At 40.4% G+C, this 12,346-nt stretch overlaps 1 protein-coding gene across 10 annotated transcripts in view; it reads right to left on the bottom strand.

The window, feature by feature from the left end:
- The window catches only part of igf2bp2b (insulin-like growth factor 2 mRNA binding protein 2b), a 58,052-nt gene that overhangs the window by 6,778 nt on the left and 38,928 nt on the right, over positions 1-12,346 (bottom strand). For all 10 annotated transcript variants that reach the window (XM_079812675.1, XM_079812676.1, XM_079812671.1 and 7 more), the window contains 3 exons: positions 10,717-10,851; positions 10,420-10,542; positions 520-655 (listed from right to left, as the gene is read on the bottom strand). In XM_079812675.1, coding sequence (XP_079668801.1) covers positions 520-655; positions 10,420-10,542; positions 10,717-10,851 — 394 coding nt within the window. The remainder of the gene's footprint in view (positions 1-519; positions 656-10,419; positions 10,543-10,716; positions 10,852-12,346) is intronic.

The raw sequence follows: 12,346 nt of genomic DNA on the forward strand, positions 1-12,346 counted from the left end.
TGTATTGGCAGAAGCTCTATGATAAGTCAACTCTACAAAATGCAATAATCAATCATTCAATAATTAATAATGATAATAAATAATTCAACTCAAATCAATATTTCATGTCCATGAATTAATTTATTTGGTTAAGTGTTACTTGTTTAGAGCATTCGAATTTGGATCAAAACAATATGTCACGTTATATTTGTGTATGTTGGAAGATCTGTGTCCCTAAAACTGGATCCTGTTTCAATAATGTTAGTTTATGTCTTTTTAAGAATATTTGATGACACAAAAAAGAAAGGAAACTCTTTGGGTAGTTGTTTGACTGCATTCAATCCCAGGAAAAGATTGAGAAAACAAGGTCTTTTTCTACAATGTAGTTTTATAATTACACATTTTTAAATAAAATACAGTTTTACAGTTCAACAAACAATTCAAAGCGACTTCATGTCTCTAAAAACAACTGATAGACATAACCCAAACTAGCATCCATCCACCAATAAACTGTAACCTCTAAAGCTATGATTTACTCACATTAAGTGAAGCAACATCATTCTCATGGGCTTCTGTAAGTTTCTTCATGATCTCCACTTCTGCATTACAGCACTCCTCCACCGCACCTCTCACCGTGATGGTACGTTCCTGGTTATATATTGTCAGGTCTTGTAATCTGCATAAATTAAAGAAAACAAGCACTGTCATTTGAGATGAACATTCAACATGTGGTGTGAATTGGCCTTATAATGGGCGATTTAATCTTTGACTCAACCGATTCGTTCAAACGGATGATTCTTTCAAGAATGAAACGCGTGTTGCTGTGAGATGTGCTATGGTTTTGCAGTGATCTTTGTTTGGAAATATTTTCGCTGCTGAAATAGGACAAAAACAGTCAATATTGAATCTAAAATCTAAGTTACTACAACCCCAAATCAGAAAAAGTTGGGACAGTATGGAAAACGCCAAAAAAAAAAAGAAGTGATTTCTAAATTTACTTTGTCTTGTATTTCATTGCAGACAATATGAACACAAAATATTTCATGTTTTGTCTGGTCAACTTCATGTCATTTGTAAATATGCATCCTTTCCTGTCATTCAGACCTGCAACACATTTCAAAAAAAGTTGGGACAGTAAAGCATCTACCACTTTGTAATGTTGCCATTCCTTTTCACAACACTTAAAAGACGTTTAGGGACTGAAGACACCAAGTGATGAAGTGTTTCAGGTGTCATTTTGTCCCATTCTTCCTGCAAACAAGTCTTAAGGTGGGCAACAGTACGGGGTCTTCATTGTCACATTTTTGGGGTTGTACTTGTTTATAGAACTGTTGCATGAAATACACATTCATCAGGCATGTGGTCAGTGTGATCAATGTGATCAGGCATAACATTATGACCTAATATTGTGTTGGTCCCCCCTTTGTTGCCTAAACAGCCCTGAGCCCTGATTCGTTTAAGTCCTGTAAGTTCCGTGGTGGGGCCTCCATGTATCAGACTTGTTTGTTCAGCACCATCCCACAGATGCTCGATCGAATAGAGATGTGCTCCTAAAACTATCCCTGAACCATTTTTGCTTTGTGGCAGGGCGCATTATCCTGTTGAAAGAGGCCACAGCCACTATAATGCCGTTTCCATGAAAGGGAGTTGATAGGGGATAACAGTTTAGGACCCAAGACCAGTTGTGAAGAATGAAGACCAAGAGTCAGGAGTGCAAATTTACTTAAGAATAGTTTGCAGTGTCATCAGCAGAAGCCAGCTTCAAGTCACACAAGGAGTTTGTAGGCCACGCTCCCTCTCTACCAGTTCCCCTTCGAGAGAACTCAAACTGCGTCATCGTGACGACACTTTGGGGAACGGCCCTCACGTAAAGCATCTGAAGAAACAGTAGAATCAGCCCCATCCGATTGGTGTTGCGTGATGACGTAGTATGTGACGGCAAACCCGGAAGATACAAATTGACGTCTGAACACAACAGAGATAGCTTTTTGCTCTTCAGCGTTAGCGCTCTGTGTTACCAGTCTAAGAGTATTTGGTGTTGTTATCTACCAATGTTGTTTTCACAAGCATTCAGGGCTCGCGAATTCCGTGGCCGGTCCCGTGCAGTTGGGGCAGCACGGTTGATCTATCATGAACTCGCAGATGGGTCTGTCAAGGGAACTTGAGAGTGCCGAGGCATCTTCTCCTTCCCAGTGACAGCTCCATTGTTCTCCTTCCCCGCGTGGAAGCCCGCGCTGCGGCTTCTTCCCCCGGGGTGGAGGACCCGATGCGTGAGCTGTCTGATTCTGAGGAATTAGATGGGCTCCGTATCGAGGCTCGCCTTTTCTAATGCAGATTCAACCTTGCGTTGCCGAGGCGGCGCGTATGTTTGGGTCTGCTATTAGAGTGATACAATGTGACACGGTGAGAAGGTGCATGTGATGCTGTGGGTGCGAGGCATGGAGTCAGCTCCTGAGGGGGTGGGCTGTTTTTGTCGTAGAGACCCGACTCGGCTCCAGAGCTCCTTCCACCAGGAGGTTGTACAGCCTGAAGTGGAATGTATTTTCCACTTGGTGTAGAGAGCGGGAGGTGAACCCAGTTATCTGCCCAGTGGCTTCAGTGCTGGAGTTCCTCCAAGACCGCTTCTCTGCCGGTCTTTCCTCGTCCACACTTAAGGTGTATGTGGCTACCATTGGGGCTTTCCAGGCACCTTTAAGTGATGGGCCGTTGGGAAGGCACCATCTGGTTGTACGATTCCTCCGTGGGGCTCGGAGGATGAGGCCTGCGGCTCATTCCAGGGTCCCAACCTGGGACCTGGCGGTGGTGCTCAAGGGTTTGGCTGAGGCCCCCTTTGAGCCGCTGGAGTCGGCTGAGGCGAGAATACTGACCTTCAAGGTGGCCTTTCTCCTTGCCATTACTTCTCTGAGGAGAGTGGGGGACCTCCAGGCCTTGGCTATCACGCCAATTTGCCTGGAGTTTGCCCCTGGCATGGTTAAGGCCATCTTGCATCCCAGTCAGGGCTACGTGCCCAAGGTGCCATCTAATGTGGCACGGTCAGTGGTTCTCCAGGCATTCCATCCTCCACCTCACATGACGGCGGAAGAGAGCAGACCTCACCTCCTCTGCCCTGGGCGGGCATTGAGGATTTACCTGGAGAGGTCTGCTCAGTGGAGAAAGTCAGACCAGTTGTTCTGCGAGGCGGCTGGGTGGGCCACCCCGCACGCCTTCATTAGATACTGCAGTCTGCATCTCCCTGAGACGTCTGACGCTAGAGTGCTCGCCCCCTTGTTGTGCCTGAGTCCAGCTTCACACTGGGTGGGTATGATTGGTGCGGCCTAAGTTGGTACTCGTTCCCCAAAGTGTCGTCACGATGACGCAGTTCGAGTGTCCACCCAATCATCAGAGCACTAGCTTCATCGCAAGAACGCTATCTCTGTTGTGTTCAGACGTCTCTTTGTATCTTCCGGGTATGCCGTCACATACTACGTCATCACGCAACACCAATCGGATTGGGCTGATTCTACTGTTTCTTCAGACGCTTTACGCGAGGGGCGTTCCCCAAAGTGTTGTCACGATGACGCAGTGTCTCGTTCCCTTCTCGGGGAACAAGGGTTATAGCCATAACCCGACACGTTTTTCGTACATACAATTTCTCAACAGTTATACTCTTTTCAAGGTCTAGCTACATCATCACTTCAGGTTGAATGGTTCTGATTGGCTAAGAGAAAATAGATAGTCATAGTAAATTTCCAGACATTTTTAGTTAATCAGATGCACGTCTCCATAGATCACTTGTTGACGTTTTCACCCCGGAATTAGGCACGTAGTGACCTTCCAGGTCTGGAGCAGGCGCCAGCTTGTCCAGAACTACATTCTATCACTCTCCCTAGGCCTGTTGTACACCTTCAATACTGATGTGTAACACAGAATATTACGCACATACACAGATACACAGTCTCTCCAAGGTTGGAGTTGATTGAGCTCCAGTTCTGACCAGAAAGTTTTCCAAAACATGCTGATAACATGTGCTTTCTCTCAGTAAGAGGTGCAGACAATATTCACCATAATTCTTTAGTGTTTCAGTAAAATAAAACATTTTTTTTTTATTTTATTTTTATTTATCCTTTGTTTTACCAGGGTAGTCACATTGAGACAGTAGTCTCTTTTTCAAGTGAGCCCTGGCCAAGAAAAGGCAGCACATAGCTAAAAAAGACATAAAAACAGAGATGGACACAACATAAAAAACATAAATACAATTAACAAGTAAGAATATGCAGGCTGTAAACAACAAAAAGTCTAGACACACTCACATGTATGATGTAAAGTGTCTGCCAGATATGACTTGAAATCAGAAATGGAGATAAACATATTTAGTTTCAGTTCTTTCTGTAGTGCGTTCCAGGTTGACGGAGCATTGTAACGATAGGCTGTTTTACCAAATTCGGAGTGAACAGTAGGCACATTGAAAAGTATGCTATTGTTAGACCTGAGGTTATATCTATTGTTTGTTGCCAATGAGAATACTGATAAATATGATGGTAATGATCCAGTAATTGCTTTATAAATGAAAATCAACCAATTGCGTTGTCTGCGTATAGACAGTGGTAACCAACCAGATAAGCTGTACAAATTGCAGTGGTGTGTGTTATAGTCGGCTTTTGTTATAAATCGTAGTGCTGAATGGTAGACAGAATCCAGTGAACGCAATACAGACTTTGAGGCATGCATATAGATAATGTCGCCATAATCCAGAACAGATAAAAATGTGGCTGCTACAAGTTCTTTTCTAGCTTTCAAATTAAAACAAGCCTTATTTCTAAAAAAGAAACCTAGCTTTACTCTAAGTTTCTTTACCACATGCATAACATGAGGATTAAAAGAAAGATTTTCATCCAATAAAAAACCTAGATATGTGTAGCATGACACCTTCTCTATTTCCTGTCCCTGTGCGGTTACAATTGGAGTTAGAGATTTTACTTTGGACTTGGAGTGTGTAAACAACATGTGTTTGGTTTTTTTAGCATTAAGCACTAACTTTAATCTCCTTAAATTTTCTTGCAAGACTGTGAAAGCCTCCTGCAGTTTCACTAACGCCTCACATGGAGAGGGTGCAGTGCAATAGATGATGGTGTCATCCGCATAAAGGTGTACATTAGCATTTACACGTTCAGAAATAGAATTAATGTATATGGTAAACAAAAGTGGCCCTAAGATGGAGCCTTGTGGAACCCCAATTGTAATTGCAGCCTTCCCTGATGTAATACTATCACATGTAACACATTGAAACCTACCAGTAAGATAGTTTTTAAACCAATTTACCGCATTTGATGACACCCCAATTTTAACTAGACATTTTAAAAGAATGCTGTGATCCACTGTATCAAAAGCCTTAGAAAGGTCAATAAACAATCCTGCACATGAGTTTTTGCAATCAATGGCAGACACAATGTCATCAATTACTTTAGTGGCTGCCGTGACGGTGCTATGCCCCTTCCTGAAGCCTGACTGAAAGGGGGTGAGGATACAATTGCAGGTTAAAAACTCTTTTAATTGTTCACTGACTAATTCCTCAAATATCTTAGCCAGTACTGATAATTTAGATATAGGGCGATAATTGTCCAATAATGTGGGGTCCCCACTTTTAAAAAGAGGTATCACATGTGCTGCTTTCCAGGATTCAGGAATAACATTTTGTTCCAAAGACAAATTAAAAATCTGAGCGAGTGGTTTGGCAATAATATCAGCTGCAAGCTTCAGGAGCGATGGATCAAGCCCATCCGGTCCAGCTGACTTTCTACAGTTTACACATTTCAATTTTGACAGGACCATTTTCCTTGTAAATGGCTGAAAAGAGAAAGTGTTAACATTACCAACATTTCCAACATTTGGGACCTGTGTGTCCAAGGGTTGATTTGGCATTGACTTGAAAAGATGCCCAGCAGAGGCAAAGTGCTGATTAAAGGAGTCCACTATCTCATTTTTATCTGTGATTTGTCTAGAATCAACACTTATTTGCTTTGGTAAACTTGATGATGAGGAGTTAGATTTTAAAGATTTAATAGTTTTCCAAAATTTAGCTGGATTATGCAAATTTCTGGTTGTCTCATCTAGATAAAACTGTGCTTTAGCTTTACGTATCTGTGCTATACATTTGTTTCTTAGGCATCGGAAGATGGACCAATCATTTTCTAAGCCAGATTTCCTTGCCCTTGCCCAGGCCAGGTCCCTCTCATGTAGCAGAGAGGATAATGCATCAGAAAACCAAGGGTTATCCCTCCCTTTCACCTTGAACCTCCTTAGCGGTGCATGTTTATTTAAAACTCCCATAAATAGACCCTTAAAATAAGTCCATGCCAAATCAACATCAGGAATGAATGATATTCTATTCCAATCACAATGATAAATATCATGAATGAAAGCTTGTTGGTCAAAGGTCTTAAAGTGTCGTTTCTCCACTATTCTTGAAGGTGTTTTCACAGGTTTACAATTCCTAATAATCCCAATAGCACAGTGATCACTTATGTCATTTGGGAAAATACCAATCTGTGTACATTTATCAGGTCGGTTTACTAAAATAATATCAATTAATGTGGATTTGTTTAGATTTTTTGTGTTTGGGCGAGTTGGAGTATTTACTACTTGTGTTAAATTAACAGAATCACAGTAAGCCTTTAAGTCCTTTGAATCATCTTTCATCCAGTCCCAATTTAAATCACCAAGCAGAATTATTTCTTTGTGATTTACAATATCTGTAAGCACGGCTGAGAGTGTTGATAATGTTTCTTTAAGAGCTGACGGGGGCCTATAACAACAAGCAACAGTCAAACTGGTAGTTCCTAATTTCAGATCAATAGCCAGCAATTCAAAACATTTTGTGATACTCATAGCCTTCAATAGAGTGGTATGATACTTAGACTTCACGTAAATAACCACGCCTCCTCCCTTACTCTTCCTATCCGCACGAAATACATTGTATCCTCTAATCGCAATATCATTATCACTAACAGATTTTTTTAGCCACGTTTCCGATAAGACAAAAATGTCTGCATTTGTCGAATTTGCCCATATTCTAACAAAATCTATCTTTGGCACAAGACTACGGATATTTAAATGTAAAATTTTCAAGCCAGATCTATTAGCGAAATCTCCTGGTGTGTATAAACATTCAGGCTCGGGTCCTGGGTTTGGCTTGACATTTCCAGCCAGCAGTAACATCAGTATAATAAAACGACGTTTCCAGACATGCTTTAAAATATCATCTCGTTTGATTGCACAATGCTGAATGAGACATGATCTTTGTCCAAACATTATAAAATTGTCTCTAATCAGACTCAAACAAACAAGGGAAAGATGAATATCAGGTTCATGGATGAAAAGTTCGGCGCAATACTCCTGTTTTGGAGTGCGTGTGTGTAGTGTGTTCTTTGACGAAATGTATGTAGTGTTTCGCAAAGACGTCGGAAAGTCCTTGTGATACGCACAGGTTGAAAAATTCAGATCCAAAGTAAAAAGTAACAACCAGATTACCTGTAGAGTTCCCATGATGGGGAGTAGCTTGCCTACGGGAGACCAGGAAGAATTCAGCAGGCAGTTTCGCAGGTATGTCCACAAACGCTTGTAAACGACGGTGTAGCTTAGGCTATTGGGTGTTTGTCCATAAGCCTAGCGCGACAATATGGGAATTGTGGTAGGAAAGGGGAATATGGAATGGGTAAGGGGAAATGTGTACTTGTTGTTTGGACTGAAGTAGGCCTCCTGCGCGTTTGTAATAAGTTTTCAACCACCGAAGCCTGGAGCACTTAGCTGCAGGAGGTTTAGATGCTGCCCGCAGCCGACTGTAACGCAGAGTTTCAAATTACATAAAACAGACTGGGTATAGGCATAGATCGTGTCCACAAACAGTCAGTTTAAAATAACGTTGAACAAGACAAACAGGACAGAGACGGAAGAGAGGAGAGACATGCTGCCAAAACATAAAATGAATAAATTATAATATAAAATGAAAGAAAAATAAATGTTTCATCTCTGGAAGCCGGGCTAAGTGAATAAGCACTGTTATTGCACTCCTGGCATTTTAGGGGTGTGTGATACCTCCAAAAGGCAAACACACGACAACATGTTCTGCTATCAAGCAAACAACCAGAGGTTCTATTGATTAAGTAATATCATAACTGGAAATAATCATTGCAAATCATTATAATAATATAGGAGGATAAATATTGATTAATGCTTTGTTTATAAATTTAATTAGTATATAAACTGTTTGTATATAGGTATATTGAAGCAGGAGTGGATTTCAGAATCCGCACCCTTCAGTGTACATGTTCTGCAACAATGCTTAGGTAGGTGGTATGTGTCATAGTAACATACACATGGATGGCAGGACCCGAGGTTTCCCAGCAGAACATTGCCCAAAGCATCACACTGCCTCCGCAGGCTTGCCTTCTTCCCATAGTGCACCCTGGTGCCACGTGTTCCGCAGGTAAGCGACGCACACGCACCCGGCCATCCAAGTGATGTAAAAAAAAAAAGCGATTCATTAGAACCGGGCCACCTTCTTCAATTACTCCGTGGTCCAGTTCTGATGCTCACATGCCCACTGTTGGCGCTTTCGACGGTGTACAGGGGTCAGCATGGGCACCCTGACTGGTCTGCGGCTATGCAGCCCCATACGCAACAAACTGCGATGCACTGTGTATTCTGACTCCTTTCTATCAGAACCAGCATTAACTTCTTGAGCAATTTGAGCTACAGTAGCTCATCTGTTTGATTGGACGACACGGGCCAGCCTTCGCTCCCCACATGCATCAATGAGCCATGACCCTGTCGCCAGTTCACCACTGTTCCTTCCTTGGACCACTTTTGATAGATACTGACTGACCATTGCCAACCGGAAAACCCCACAAGAGCAGCAATTTTGGAGATGCTCTGACCCAGTCGTCTAGCCTTCACAATTTGGCTCTTGTCAAAATCACTCAAATCCTTACACTTGCCCCTTTTTCCTGCTTCTTACTCATCAACTTTGAGGAAAAAAATGTCACTTGCTTCCTAATATATCCCCCCCACTAACAGGTGCCGTGATGAAGAGATAATCAGTGTTATTCACTTCACCTGTCATAATGTTATGCCTGATCGGTGTAAGTGTCACATTTTCAAACATGAAGATATTCAGGAAGACAGCCCTCTTGGTTGTGTGATGTTGCTTAACTGTCTCTTCACGAGTTTGTGTGCCCATATAATCTTAGTGAATGTGGTAAACAGATTTGGCTTGCTGTCTGCTATAGAGGAGCTCGGAGAGGATATTCTACCCGAGCTCCGATTGCCCCCTTATAACAGGCAAAATTGTACAAAAGGAGGAGCAGGGGAGGAGGAGGGATGCTACAGGAACTAAAAATGGGAAGAGGTAAGCTGCTGGTTTTATACCTTATTAATTGGAAGATTAGATGGGCGTACTCCTCTCGAAATTACGTTTAATAACTTCACATGTTATAAATATAAAAACTCCACATTTTGAACTATCACAGTTTGCTAACTGAGTTTCTTTGTGTGTGCTGTGCTCATTTGTGAGCCTAAACAGTGCAACCTTGTTACCATCAGTACATTATACATATTGTTATCCACTATCAATCACCACTTACACTAAATGTAATACAAATCAGAATCATTCTCATGTTTCATTGATTCCCTAGTTAATTTTTTTGTTATTGATGTTTTAATCAGGCTACTTGTCTGGTCTGGCAAGTAACATTTTCGTTCACTTGCCCCTTCAAAAAATCCACCTGACCCAGACAAGCGTTAATATCATACCCTGTATTATAATACCCTGTATATGTAAATATGTATATATATTAAAGATTGTATTTATTTCCATGACATTTCTTGGTCTGAAAATAACGCTTTTAAAATTCACTAATATTTCTAGGTTTTCCATGACAGTGGGAACCCTGTGTCTGTAAACTAATCCAAATATCACAATATTATCTGATACATTTAGTTTCCTCACAGTCTCATGTGCAAATACAGAAATTACAAAAATCAGCTATATTCTAAGACCCTTTTCATGGCTTCTGCTTGCCCAAATAAACAATGATATCTTATAGAAAATAACAGTAAAGTTTCCACGTAATGAAAGCGCTTTATTTTAGTACTGGTGTCCATGCAATGAGTTGGCAGCTTTATCAATGATTTGAGCAGTTTGACCCTATTGTGAGAGAGAGCTCCAATAATCTGCGCATGTAAGAAATGTTATGTTTATATATTGAATCACTATCAAATCGTAGTTCATTCCATTCTTAACATTTTAAATCGATTACAGAATGAAACAAATAATTCAAGTTCATGTTTCAAAATCAATACATATGCTTCGGCAGCATTTGTAATTGATGCATGGAGAAAACGAGTGAATCACTACACCTATAAAAGACATTGTTAGAAGTTTTAACTGATACAGAGCACACTTACGCAGAGATGGTGATCTTGGTCCCTGTATCTTGCTCTATCTTCTTCAGGTTCCTGCCCTCCTTCCCTATGAGTCTCCCAACAAGGCTATTGTGTGCCAAGATCTTCAGAGGAACCTCCTCAACACTGACACAGAGAGAAAGTACACAAAATTGTTTATTTATTTATTTATTTATTTATTTATTTATGTATTTTTAATTATAAACGGGCACAGTTTTTATTTATCTAAAAAGAAACAATCCTAAAGCGATTGAAGCATGTAAAACTTAAATGTGCCCTACAGTCAGATGAAATACTGACATCTTGGTGTCATTAGCCTCTTTTTCCATGATTTCCAGGATCATCCTGCATGCTTGTGAACTGCCCTCTTTAGATGAGTGAATAGTGATGGCCTTCTCAGTCGCCCCAGCATTCTCTTTACGATGGATATCAACCCTGAGACAGAGAGAGAAGGATGAGAATGGTTTGAGCTAAATAGGTACAGAGAACAGTTTATAATCTCAGAGATAAGAATGAGTGTGAACAGTTCGTCATGATTAGAGGTGCACAACATATGGGTAGCCAATGTATTATTTGGCAATTACTAGAGAAATTAACTTATTACTATTAAAGGGGCTATATGTAAGAATTTGTCATGTATTAATCACTTTTTTTGTTGCCAATGTGTGAACAAGCTTGTAACGAAACTTAAAAACCGAGACCATCCCCGACTTCCAATGAATTCGATGAAAGGCTGTAGACTGATTTTTATGTGAAGGACAAGGTACAATCAAAAGGATGTGACATTTACATGTGCTCCGGAGAGCCTCTCTTCTGTTCTGTGACACATGAAACTAATTCTTATGTTCAGGATAATGCAGAAAGAGCAATTTAGCTATTGCCAATGTGTCGTGCAAAGAATTAAAATAAATGGCTCTATATAGTCTATAGTCTCAATTAGGCCTATACTTTATAATCAAACCATCATAACAGTGTAATTTTAATTACTTCATCTGTCGACATGATGCCAGTGAATTGCAGAGCTGGTGCAAATATATCCATTGCTATGATAAGATTTGTTCTTAACTGCAGCTTTTCACCACTTTCATTTTTGTTGTGTTGAGAGGAAAGCATGCAGAACATATTTACATATTCACCTAAACGTCACTCTCAGCAGCGTGGGTAGCAGCGGATATCGCTGTGAGTAAATACTTCTTTTTAATTCTAAGCAAAGAATGAAAAAAACTTCGCTTGTGAGTATATAGGGGCATTGAATCATGTTCAGTCTCTTGTACATTACATCTGCACAAGTGCGAGCATGAGCAATACTTTGCTGGATTCAGTTCACTTAACAGCCACCAGTGTTGCTAATTACAAGGGCTTCTGAATTATACATATAGCCCCTTTAATGCCCATAGTGGAATTGCACACAAAATGTGTAATTACAACCTAGTAAGACACTGTGTTTAGAATGTTGAATTAAACTTATCAAGCAGCATTTTTCTTAAGATTTCAAAGTCAAGTTTAAAGTAGTCAAACAAGAAAAACAACCCTCAAGACCCCTCCGGGTTTATTCCATCCCTTTTGTGCTCTGTATAGTTGACTTTGAACAAATTATAGCTCTGAATTTGTGTCAGAGAGTTTTCTTCCATACAAATATTTGCTGTAGTTTGTGAAACAAATGCTCATTTTACTCTACTAGTTATATGACATAACTATCCAATCTGTATGGAGTTCTGAGCTGAAGTATAATGCTGTTTTACTATTATGATTGTTATTCCCTGCATGTATTATAAAGTGGATTTTTGATGGCCGATATCTTAGAAAGCAGGATGACCAATATAAAGACAATACAATGATATCACACTATTTGAAGATAACAATTAACACATGCAAAACAATTTCTCCAATTAAATAATAGGTTCAAAATAAATAATTTGAAAAAATACTT

Source organism: Gobio gobio (assembly GCF_949357685.1).
Source record: "Gobio gobio genome assembly, chromosome: 3".
NCBI lineage: Eukaryota > Metazoa > Chordata > Actinopteri > Cypriniformes > Gobionidae > Gobio > Gobio gobio.